At 48.2% G+C, this 12,075-nt stretch overlaps 1 protein-coding gene across 10 annotated transcripts in view; it reads right to left on the bottom strand.

The window, feature by feature from the left end:
• Positions 1-12,075, bottom strand: part of SLC4A4 (solute carrier family 4 member 4) — a 236,856-nt gene that overhangs the window by 158,492 nt on the left and 66,289 nt on the right. For 5 of the 10 annotated variants that reach the window (XM_027799753.2, XM_014276827.3, XM_005435228.3 and 2 more), the window contains exon 1: positions 4,729-5,349. In XM_027799753.2, the coding sequence (XP_027655554.1) occupies positions 4,729-4,906 (178 nt within the window). In that variant the 5' untranslated portion in view covers positions 4,907-5,349. Of the gene's footprint in view, positions 1-4,728; positions 5,351-12,075 lie in introns of those variants that run through there. The other 5 variants (XM_055700701.1, XM_055700702.1, XM_055700700.1 and 2 more) reach the window with 2 other exon arrangements.

The following is a 12,075-nucleotide window of genomic DNA, read 5'->3' as shown; positions in this document are numbered from 1 at the left end:
TCTACCTCCACGCATAAAGTAAAGGTACCAAAGAATATCAGCAAAGTACATTCTGCGCTGAGGTTTTAGCCGGTTAATTTTTTTAGTGGTATTTATTTCAGAAGGAATTAAAAACTCTGATATGAAACAGGTCTTCTGGTTATTTCTGGAAATGGAGAAGGCCTGTCTATAGTCATCGATCAAAAACTGAGGGTGGGGATGAGAGAAGAAAACAAAGCTCATTTCTCCCACCTTCTGCCTGCTCTTAATAAAGGTAAAGATTTTCACAGTTATCTTTACCCTTTCAACCTCTCTCCTCATTAATCCAACCATCAAGTAATAATCTTAGGCTTACGGCATCACACAGCTTTCTACCAGCAAAGCGCAATGACACAACAGGGTCAGGAATAGAAAGCAAGGAGGAGGGAAGTGTGGGAAGCAGACACCTAAAATGGAAAAAGCAGTTACAGAAAGCTGTTATAAAATCCCTGGTTTAGGCTCTCTCTATAGTAAATCCCATAAAGACAACAGGATCCGTGAAAAAGTTTCTGCCGTAAGAGCATTTTTTCCTGAATTCCCCCCTACAACAGTGGTATCTAAGAGGTAATTTACTTCGCAAATCGATTGAAAGGCAGGACAAAGCACCTCGACAGGGGTGCTGGTCCCTGTCTGCTAACGCAGCAGCCAGAGCACCCCTTGGGTTTTCAGCAACAGCACTGTCAGCCCTGGCACCCAGCACCCTCCGCCCCGCCACGAAGCCAGGGCAGCAGCAAGCCGAGGGGGAAGTTACGCTTAGAGAGCCAAGAATACCTTATCTCAAAGGATAAGGTGGAGCTTTACTTTTCCCCTCTTGCAAAATTGGTTATTAAGTAATCTGTTTATGTCACACATACCAGCACTCCTAACAGTGGCATTAAAGCAACATGTCCTTAACCCTCAAGGAAAGGAACGAGCAGTGCTCTAAATGAATGGGAATGGTTTTCTCGCACAGGAAGGTTCAGCTTAGGGCAGTGCCTCTTCCCCATTCCCCCTGAGAAAGCCAACGTTTCTGCATTGCTTTCCTTCCAGCTGGACCCAGGCAGATTCCTCGCCTCACCAAGTCACGTTTCTGGGCGCTCACGTGCCACATCAGTGACAGCCAGCACCGCAGCTCTTCCTACCCCACAGGCACCGAGCTAGCCGATGGAGCCCTCCCGATACAGACACAGCAGGGGGCTGAGCTGGGGTGCCGTAATTCTCCCATGTCAACAGCTGATGTCACTCATAAAACAGCAACACATTCCAACACAGGACCGGACTGAGGTGACATCTTAGAGAAACATTAAATGATTTCTGGAAACTAGCCCAAAGGAACGGCCTTTTTGGCAGGTATGTATAGTTTCTATTAACACTACATTTACTCAGCAAGGGCATGACCGACCATTGCCCCAAGCTGAACATGTCGCAACATCCAACGGACCAGAAATGCCCGTTTTTCCCCCTCCTTAAACAGCAAAGTCCTTCCCTCTCCCCCACACCGCAACATAATCAAATTAGCAAGTGACGTGGCAATTCAGAGCTGCCGTCTCCAACTCGCAGGTGTAACGTGAGGCCATCGGGCACCAAGAAAACAACGTTGCTCTTCCTCTCTCCTTGCAAAGAGCACGCAAAACAGCGAAGCTCGAAGCCATGGCTTTAAAATTCTGTCTTCGTCGGTTGGAAACCAAACCAATGCACAAGCAACACAAGCAGCCTGCTTTCTGAGCCTGTTGTAATGTCTCACAGTTGAGTCTTCCCGTTCTCTCCTGCAAACTCCAGCAGCTGGGAAATCCCCAAATCCCACCACCTGAACACCATGCTGTCAGCTTGCTTCTGATAAAAGTTGTAACTCCCCTCTCCCTAGCAGAGGGAAAAGAAAATAGTCTCCACTCTGCTCAGGGTTGTGGTGGTTGTTTTTTTTTCCCCTGCAAGTTTAGCGATATTAAGAGTAGCTTTAAAGAGCCTTCCTGAGAAATCTGATCGATATGAACTGCTGGGTCCAAAGAATTATTGGGAGAGGAATGGAAAGAAGGTCCAAGAGAGGCAAAGAACTTTATAAGTATGTTGTTTCCTCACGAAAGTGGGCTAAAACTAAAAACTCTCAGAAAAATAAAACGCACCTAGAGGTAACAGTCCCACTCACTGTTTCTTCTACAAAGGATGCAACTACTGAAAGCCTTTAAAAGCAGCAAGTTATAACCGTGCCATGAAGGTGGCTGAAGTAATGGAGAGCACTTCGGAGTGAACAGCTTCAGGTCTCTAGACAAATGTTCTCCTCCCCGAACCGTCCCACATGCAGCACAGAAATCTAGCAGAGAGACTTAAAAACATCTGCACCAAGGGTCAGCTGAAGGTCTTCAACCTGATGCTTTAGCCCTTCTGTTGGATCTTAAACTGAAAGGGGGTAGATTTAGATTAGATATTGGGAAGAAATTCTTTACCGTGAGGGTGGCGAGGCGCTGGCCCAGGCTGCCCAGAGCAGCTGTGGGTGCCCCATCCCTGGCAGTGCTCAAGGCCAGGCTGGACGGGGCTGGGAGCAGCCTGGGCTGGGGGGAAGTGTCCCTGCCTGTGGCAGGGGGTGGGAACTAGAGGGTCTTCAAGGTCCCTTCCAGCCCAAACCATTCTGTGAATCTACGATTCATTCTATACGTGCAGACTATGACTGTTACACAGGGTACGTGTGTGCATATTAGACAGACATGTGCATTAAGCATATTTATATACAGGACACATATCTGAGAAGGGAGTCAGACGTAGCTGAGGACATGCATAGAATCAGCTCCATTTAGGTTGGACATCTTCCCAGCTAAGGCAGATAAGATCTCCTCAAAGTGTCAAAGCCTTTAGCGATGACTTGCAGTGTGGCAATGCCCCAGATTTCCCAGGTAGGCTGTGAATTCAAGGCTGTCCCACTGCAGAAGAGTGGAGCGGCTGAGCAGCGGCTCACCAACTGCATCATTCACGCATCGTGGCACTGACAGATGCTACGGCGTCAGCAGTGGCCCCGCCACAGACGGCAGCTCCCTTTGTGATTTAGCTAGGTCATTCGCAGAAGCCTGGCGAGAACTGAGGCGCTGCCTTTAGCACGAACAAGGGAATTAGCTGGTTACACAGCTCCACGTCTCTCTGGAAGCTCAGACAAGCAGCTACAGTTCTCAGAAGCCTGTCGGGTGCCATTAGAAGTACTTGTTTCACCCTCCTCTTCTTACCCCAGCAAGATGAACTGCAACCAGTCTGGTAGCTCAGCTACATCAAATGAGGATATCAATGTGGAAACACAGAGATAAACACACCACATCGACAAATAATGCTCAAAGCATTAAGGGCAGCCCTTTTTCACAGCACCTGCAGACAGTTAGAAGGATGGTCCCGCACTGCTCTTCACAAACAGCAACTTGTATTGTATTCCTGGAGTGTCACACGTGGTCAATACCCACCACACAGCATGTGGCAATATTTAAGGCAGTAAATTATAAAAAAATATTCTCTCTCTCTCCCCTCTCAAATGTTTCGGCTGTGCCAAAGGGTCAATTATTCTACAAGCAAAAGGCCAATACAAAACCCCTGTCATTCCAACCCCGCAGACAGCAAATGGCCTAATTAAACCCAACATGATGATTTATAGCTACTGAGCACAGACTGCTTCATAGAAGAGAGGAAGAAAACACAGGCTTTTTCATGGGAAGGACTCGTTTGATTTGCTGGAAGTGTTCTAATTCGTATTTCTGGAGCTTTTTTTTCTTTCATACTGCTCAGTCCTTTAGTGTCTGGTGACAATAACACGGCTGGAACCCTACCCCTTCCAAAACGTTTTCAACCAAAAAGCCACAGGCATCTGTTTGCAATTAAAGAAATCAGAATAAAACTATATATCTAAGTCAAGAGGGGAAGGACAGCACTGGGAGGTGCAATGCTGGCCTCCTTTTCCCCTTCCAGGTGGAGTATGTACTCTATCAACCTTTCCTCCTCCTTCCCCACTAGTTTATCAAGCACATGGCCAACTGATCCTCAAAAAAAAAAAAGAGAATTTGCTGCAGATAATTCATTCCTATCAGCATAATCATTTTCCACAAACCACCTTAAACTCCTTTAAATTCCTTTTACCTTTTGGATTTCACAACATTTTTGTTTAGAAAATAAAAACACTTTCAAAGGAGTCTACTCTCTTTCTAAAAAGTGAGGAAACTGTTTGCTCTGTTAACAAAGTTCCTCTTCAAGGGAAACATTTTCTCTTTATGCCTGCTAAGCTAAAGGGATGACCCAAGCAAACATTTACTTGCTGCCTGATGTCCACCCCGACACTTGGTGCAAATTCTGCTGTTTTTTCCAGTGCGCTCCTCCACCTGCGATGCCTGCCACCGTATTCCAGCACTTCCAAGCATGGTGGTGATATGCCTGCATTGCCAAAACTATATTCACGAAGGACAGCAAACCAAACAGCTCTGATATTTCAAAGCCACTATGCAAGACACAGCAAACAGGACTTTGCGGGGAGTGGAAACGTGTGCCCGCAGCCCGTAACATCCACTCCTGAACTGAAAAAGAGGGTTTCTTTAAAAAGCCTGTTTCACCCCCATCAAGCTTACCAGTGTTTCGGTCAATTTTAGGGTTAATCACTCAGCAAAACAAAGGCGTCCTTCTTCTCTGATATCCGACTGTGCCATGCCAAGCTTAAACACAAACACAAACTGTGAAGGCACCCTTTCGCCCCAGCAGTCCAAGGTCTCTTACCTTCCACTTCTTCTTCGTCACATACATGCTTAAGGAAGGAAGCCCCTCTATCCAGTACCGCCTCGTCCTCCATCCTATAGTAATAGAAAAGAAAAAAGGAATGCTCAGACTTCTCCTGGAGTGAGCTACTTGAACCAGCCCAGGTCCTGGGCAGGTTAACTTGCAAGCTGCTGTTCATGTTCCTGTGGGCACTCCTGTTCTCCTTCCAGTGCCTGCTGTTCCTTCATAGAGCTCCTTTCAAACGGCGTTTGGTTTAAGCTGGCCTCATGTAGCTTGAATTCTAACCTTGAGATGACATCACTGGTGCCAGGTGTGAGAAAGGTAATCCCAGCTAGAAATCTTTGGGGTTTTTTTTTTCCTGTTTCTTGTTTCTTTTTTTTTTTTCTCCTCTCCTCCCCTCCTCCTTTTTCCTTTTTGCTAAAAAGGCCGTATAGACACACATGCAAGTTTGGGACTGTCTATGCAATAGCCAAGAGTTTGTGGAATTCCAGTTTCCTTTTAAAGTCCTTCTAAAAGACTGCGACTGCAGAACCACGTACACGAGCAAGCACGCGTACTACACACAGACACACACACACGCGTTCGAGTGCACAGCGGGAGAGCAGGCTTCAGCCAGCCGCTTAATACCAGCAAAGCACACTTGTCTGTTGGGAGACAAGCTTCGTGTCACATGTTGGCCTTACAGAAATCCGACATACGAGGATTATCCCGAGACCGAGCTACAGCAAGTCAGACCGTCACAGCAGTCATTTATGTGTGTCACCCATTCATTCATCCCTCTGGGGACGGGGTTTAGTCGTTACCTGCCTTCTCCTCCCTGCTTCCTTCCACCTCTTCTCTGCTTCCCCGTGCAGAAGAGACGACTCATCCTACACTTCTGCCATAAAAGTGGCGCTGCCCAGAACTCGTGCTGCTTTATTTCACCCACAAAATAAGACCCTGCACCCTTCCCAAGGGTTCATCTGCAAACTCGCTTTTGATAAGAAAATAAATTAAAAAGATAAAATAACCCCCCAAAAATTAAAATCTAGCGATATTAAATAATCTCCTTAGAGGCTTAAAGTCTAAGCACACATTTGCTGCTTGCTGCTGGACAGCTTTCTGTCTTAATACAACCGGAGACCTTGCTGGCAAGCTGTTTCCCTACCAATGGCAAGAAACAGGCATATGCAGGTAACCATCAAACCCCAACACCTCTTCCTTTTATTCTCTAGATGGAATAGGGACAACCTAGGTACAGAAGGAGACAAAGCCTTCAAAATTTCTTCGCATCCATCCTGCTTCCACTTGCCATCCCACAAGATCCTCCCAGTGCAGTAGTAGCAAACACTTTTTAAGGGCACGTTCAGATTCAGAAAAGCATGGAACCTGAACGGATGGGCGCTGAGAAATCAGAATGTCTTAGGATATTTACCTCATGTGTCAACACCTACCTGAAGAACAACAACAAAATAAAAATTCAGCCGCAAAAGAAAGTACCAGAGTGCCGGTGTTCTGCAAGCAGTAGCACGGCAGCCTCTCTCCCATCTTTGCCAAGTTTCTCTCCACCTCAAGCCCTTCACTGACGCACCACTGGCCCCATCCTGGGCTCTCAGACCACAGCTCTGCTCTCATCAATGAGTCTCAGGGATGTCACAGATAAAAAAAGAACAAAGCAGAACAGGTCAGGTTCAAACCCACCAACTAAGCATGCGGCGATATGCATTTTTCATTGGGATTATCGGATGGCAGCCAACAGCACAGCACCGTACCCAGGAGCGACCGTCAGCACCGCTCCTCAGTTTAGGTCCAGTGGAGGCATTCGGGATGAGGCCCAGCGCCCCTCCACGCAGACTGCTCCTGCCCGTGCTGACTGCCGGAAGGAATTGAAGATGATGTTTCCCTGACTTGAGAAAGGCCCCGTTTTGCGAGCGGGTGCTGCCCCGCACGAAGGGGCAGGACGCGCTTCTCGCCAGCCTGGCGCACAGAGCCCCGCTTGAGCACGCAGGCAGAAGCCTTCCCCACAAGTCTCAGCTCTTCATTACGTTATTCAAGACTACCTATACTTTTTTTTCCTAAAGCAATAAAAGGGAACCTATTTCACGGACGCTCTTGCCTGTTTGCAATGGTTGTGTAGGCACACCCCAATATTTTTTTATTTTCTCTGCCCTCCTTCCCCAAAGCAGCACAGTAGCTACTTGCTATAAACACAGCTGAAAACATCTGGAACAGATGGTACTGGATTTCCAGACCAAAACACAAACCACACACCCTTTATTGCTCTGTAAAGTCCATTCTTACAGTTTCACACGCAACCTGCCCCAGCAGTTGCCTCCATCCCCTGAGCACCAGCACACTCGGGCTCCCCGGCATACGCCCATGCACACAAGCGCACCCACGCATCCCACAGCCCCGCTCATACACCAGCCTCCATCTTTGGCAGCATCAGAAAAGCAAGTCTCATAGCGGTTGTGGGTACAGGGGAGAGGGGAAAAATAGGGCAAGGAAGGACGCAATTTCCACTGCCTGCAAGGAATATAGTGCTGAAAATTCACCAGGTGCCGTCCACTTGGTTATGATGTCTGCTCCAATTCCCCACCACAGCAGCGCATCCTCCCAGCGTCACCCTGCCCTGCTTGCTGCCGAGCATCCCAGGCAGCCCCTCACCAAGGGCAGCAGGAACAGACCCCGTGCTTCCCACCCACCTACTCCCCCCAAAAAAGGTATTTTTCCTCCCTTGGATCCGTCTACCACATTTAACAGCTGCGCTTTCTAGCTGCAGAGGGTTGGAAAACTGCTTTGGACATATTGCAAGCCTGATGCATTCCCTGAAACACACGTAGAGCGGATCCAAAGGAGCTGGGGGGGGTTTAAAGGGCCAGGAATAGAGCCTGGGTTGCCTTGGCATGGTGCCCCGTTTCTTAATCCGCAGGAGTTTAGTGATTAGACTCCCAAGCGCCACCTCCCTTGACTTGGTCTTTTCTGCCCTTCTCAGATTACTGCAGGCTTTCTTCAGGCCAACATCCAGCAAGAAAACATCCTTTATGAATTTGCACGGGGGAAATATTTCAGCCCCCTGGAATTTTTCAAGTAACACGTAAAAGGGAATTGCAAAAATTAAAAACTAACCAACCAACCATGTATCACCTGAAAAAACAAGACAATCTTCACTTGGGTCTTCAGGGGAAAACTGGCAAGAGTCTTATCAGTGACACACTGCAGCAAGGAAAGGTATTTCACCATCCCGTGGGGAAGATGGACACACTGGATAAATAAAGGGTGGAAAATTTTTAGGGCCTCTGAACAGACATTTTCACGCTTTGGTTTAAGTCTGGTTTACCAGCTCCTCGTAGTAAGGTAAAAAGCACAGGACATTCAGACACTTTTTACCTAGATCCCCATACTCATTACTGCTACTGCAAGGTTTTTGGAAACAAACCCGAAAAATTAATTTAAAAATATTTGGTTTCTATTTTCAGCATCTAGATCTGATCAAGTCACGTACTCTGACAGAATATACTCTGGCGAAAAAACACAAGCTGCTTCAGCAGATGTCTTCTCTGGGTTGATAACTAGATCGGACCGAACATTTTGAGAAACACCGCTGTTCCTACAGGGTTCTAACCGGAGCCACGCACAGCCCACCTGACCCAGAGCACAGCTCAACCCCAGTTTGCAGACCAGCTCACAGAAACACTCTGCCAGGGTACTCCCGAAGAACAGGATTTCATACTAAGAGGGATCCCAGACCTCCTAACGCAGAGAAAAGTTGGTATAAAATGGGCACAATGAAGGAAATCAAATGGCAAAAAGCAGAAAACAAGATGCTCCTCTGTTCTCCAGGGAGCCGAGCACAGCCCGAGACAGGGGCGAGGATGTTTGCCTCTCACTTCTGAGGCAAGAGCGTACTGGAGCATTGAGCGCCAGCAGGGCAAACCTGCCTCTGAAGGGTTCTGAAGGGAAGCGCTGGGGCTCAAAACAAAACACACCCCAAAAAAAATAAAACTCCTTGTCTCCTTCCTCTTGCTTACGCTGATCTGAGAGTCTCCGGTTTTATATAATTTTATAAATTATAGGGTTTGATATTTCATGTTTAATTTTAATATTTAATATAATTTAATAAATTGTGGGGTTGTATATTTAAATGTTTGATATTTTATGTAATTTTATTAATTATAGGGTTTAATATAATTTTTACATTTTTTAATAAATCTTTCATGCTCATTACAGCAGCGAACACTTGCCACACATCTCCAAAGTGGTGGTCTGCAGCAGCAAGTCACCTCAGCTGTCCCGTCCGGAGGCTGAGCCCTGCTGCAAGTGCCTGTCCCACTCACTGCAAGCAGCACCGGGAATTGGGGTGCTGCCACCCCCGGCCACACACACACACCCACCCCACCCCAGGGCCTCCCCTGACAGCCACCAACACCCACACCTCCTCGACAGGAGAAGAGGGGAATTAGCATTTGGTATAAATCAAGCAGAAGGGGTGATGTGGCAATGCAAGCCGCCGTGTGGGGATGCAACTGGGGCGAGCGGATAAATGCGTAACACAGCTGGGGAGCAAGAAACCGGAGCTATTACTTGCTGATAAGCTTTTACGATTCTGCCCATTTCAAACGTCTTTTGCAATCAGGAAGAAACTCCGGCAAACTCTGGACTGGAAAAAAAAAAAAAAAAAAAGGGGAAAAAAATTAAAAAAAGAGGGAGGAGAAAAAAAAAAATACTCTGTGCCAGCTCCATGACCAAAATGGATAGCATAACGCAGAGCCCATGTGAAAGTCACATTTACAGAGCAACCCCTCTTGCAATAAGCCAGGGCACAGAGTGTGTCAACAGCTTCAGGGAGGAGAGGCTTGGGGCCACCGGGTCGCAGCGCTGTGATGCCAGCCAGCCCAGGCAGCAGCCCCAGCAGCGGGGGCTCTCGCAGGTGTCACGTCAAACCCGCGCAGTGAAGCGTGCCAGTGCCGCCGCGCCTGCGCCACGGCTCTTGCAGGCAGGTGGGTGAAAGCCGTCAGTTTTCATGGGAAAGGCAAGTGAAACAAGATCTTCCCCAGCGTGCAGAATCAACCTCACCTGCTTCTCAGAGCCCAGCATCAATTACCTGTCAAGATTTTTTTTTGCTTCAGAAAAATGCTACTGTCAAGTGGAGCAGGAGTGCAAGGGATGGGGATGCTGGGTGGGAAAGAGAGACAAAGCCAAGTAACCAGCGCACCAGGCGTCGCTGGCTAAGCCGTTTGGACGGTCCCTCAAACCCACAAGGATTACATCCGAACCCACCCACACCCCACTCCCCCTCACCATTCACCTCCTAGACACAAAAGGAGGAAACTGTCCGGCCCACATGTCAGCTCTCCTCTTTGAGGCTTAGTTTTCATCATTTCCAGCAGCGGAGACTCTACAGCTCCCAGCAGAACAGACAGCTGCCTCCAACAGCTTGATCTGTTTGGCCACGCCAACACCCACTACACAAAGGGCTCCTGTACCTAGAACCACAGAATGGTTTGGGCTGGAAGGGACCTCAAAGAACCTCCAGTTCCCACCCCCTGCCACGGGCAGGGACACCTCCCACCAGCCCAGGCTGCTCCCAGCCCCGTCCAGCCTGGCCTTGAGCACTGCCAGGGATGGGGCACCCACAGCTGCTCTGGGCAGCCTGGGCCAGCACCTCACCGCCCTCACGGTGAAGAATTTCTTCCTAATATCTAATCTAAATCTACCCTCTTTCAGTTTAAAACCAATCCCCCTTGTTCTATCACTACCTCTGCCATTCCTCCCCGTGCTGCTAGGAACAAACTCTGGGCGACTCCCACGCACGTACCCATCAGCTCTGGTTTTGCTGCTGTTAATCGTGACTAGAACTCGCCAAAACCAACGTGGCGTGGCTTGCAAGAACAGCCATGGGTCCAACCACAGATCCACTCCACTCTGCTCCCCACAAGGTATAAGGGGCCTGCTCATCACAGCCCAGCTGGCATTCAGAGTTCTCCACAGGACTGAGACACATCCTTCCACCACCACCACCACCACTTGTGACAAGCAGTATCACTCAATCTTCAACAACCGATGGAACACCACAACTATCGGTAGACCCAGAGGCTCACCCAGACAGCATGCACAGGGGCTGGACCCAAGCTGACGAAAGAGCCACCACAGGCTTCCCTGCCAGTGCGAACTGGTGTCTTCACCAAGCCACCCCAAGCTGGATGCCACCAGGGTGCAGATGCGTGCCTGAATCCCAAAGATGACATGTCAATATGCTGAACAGGCTTCTTCTGTCAACAGGCTGCAGAGGGAAGGCAAGAACTTCATTTCTTTTCTCTGCAACCTGTGAAGCATTCTGATACCCTGATGCTAGTGGCCAAGTAAACAGGAAATCAGGAAGGAGACTTGGTCCAAATTGATGCTCTCACAGCCCGTAAGCAAATGCTTGAATAAACAGACCTAAAATGACCGATTCCTTTTTAGGGGCTAGATGCGTTGTGTTTTTCTCACGTACTTGCATATGGGCTCTACCACACAGGAAAACGAGCTTCTGACTACACTCAGCACGGTCTGCTTGATGCACTTTTGGAACGCATTGCCAAATTTATCTCGGACGCATCTTCCCCTGTCAGCTCTAAAACAGCATTTATTTACATGCTTTCTCAGCAAAAGGCTGTACTCACCAGGAGTAGCAGAGGACAGAAGCCTCTGCTTTCTGCAGAAAGAACTTGTGCTGTAATATTTTTAAATCCAAACATAAAACCAGCTCCTTCCAAAATAATTCTCAATAATCAACAGGGAACTAATACCCGAGATGACTGCTTGGCAAACGCAATCGAGTAGAGCAGATGCAGAGGGACTCAGCTCGGCTCTTCCCCCTCCTGCAGACTTCTCGGCCACGTGGAGAATGCCTTTTCCTCTCTCCAGGGCAGCGTCAATCATCTCCTGCACAGAATCCTGAGACAACCACAAATGCTACAAGACCACAATCTGTAAATGCAAGCAAGGTGCTGAAGCACCTCTTTTTTTTCTGATGATGCAGGACGTGTAGGAAAAGGCTGGAAGACATACAACCTTGACAGAGCGTCGACTGCTCATTTGTTTTGGGCTGTGCTTTTCCTTTTCGCAGTACCGACTCTTATTTTCTGGTTCCAATGAACCACCAGGACATGCCAGACCACAACACGTGCGACACAGTTGCCAACTAATTGCCCATACTGCAGCAAAACAAGGAGGAGGCAAAAAGTAAGAAAGTCTTGCAAGTCCTTGCAAGTTTATCATCTTACTACCCACTTACAAGCAACCGCACCTTCTGGAATACTCATCAACGAGCATGTGAAAACTCAGAGGTTCACTCTGTTGGTGGCTCGTGCCTCTCAAGCATGG

This window comes from Falco cherrug, chromosome 1 (genome assembly GCF_023634085.1).
Source record: "Falco cherrug isolate bFalChe1 chromosome 1, bFalChe1.pri, whole genome shotgun sequence".
Classification (NCBI taxonomy): Eukaryota; Metazoa; Chordata; class Aves; order Falconiformes; family Falconidae; genus Falco; species Falco cherrug.
This window is presented reverse-complemented; position numbering and strand designations above follow the sequence as displayed.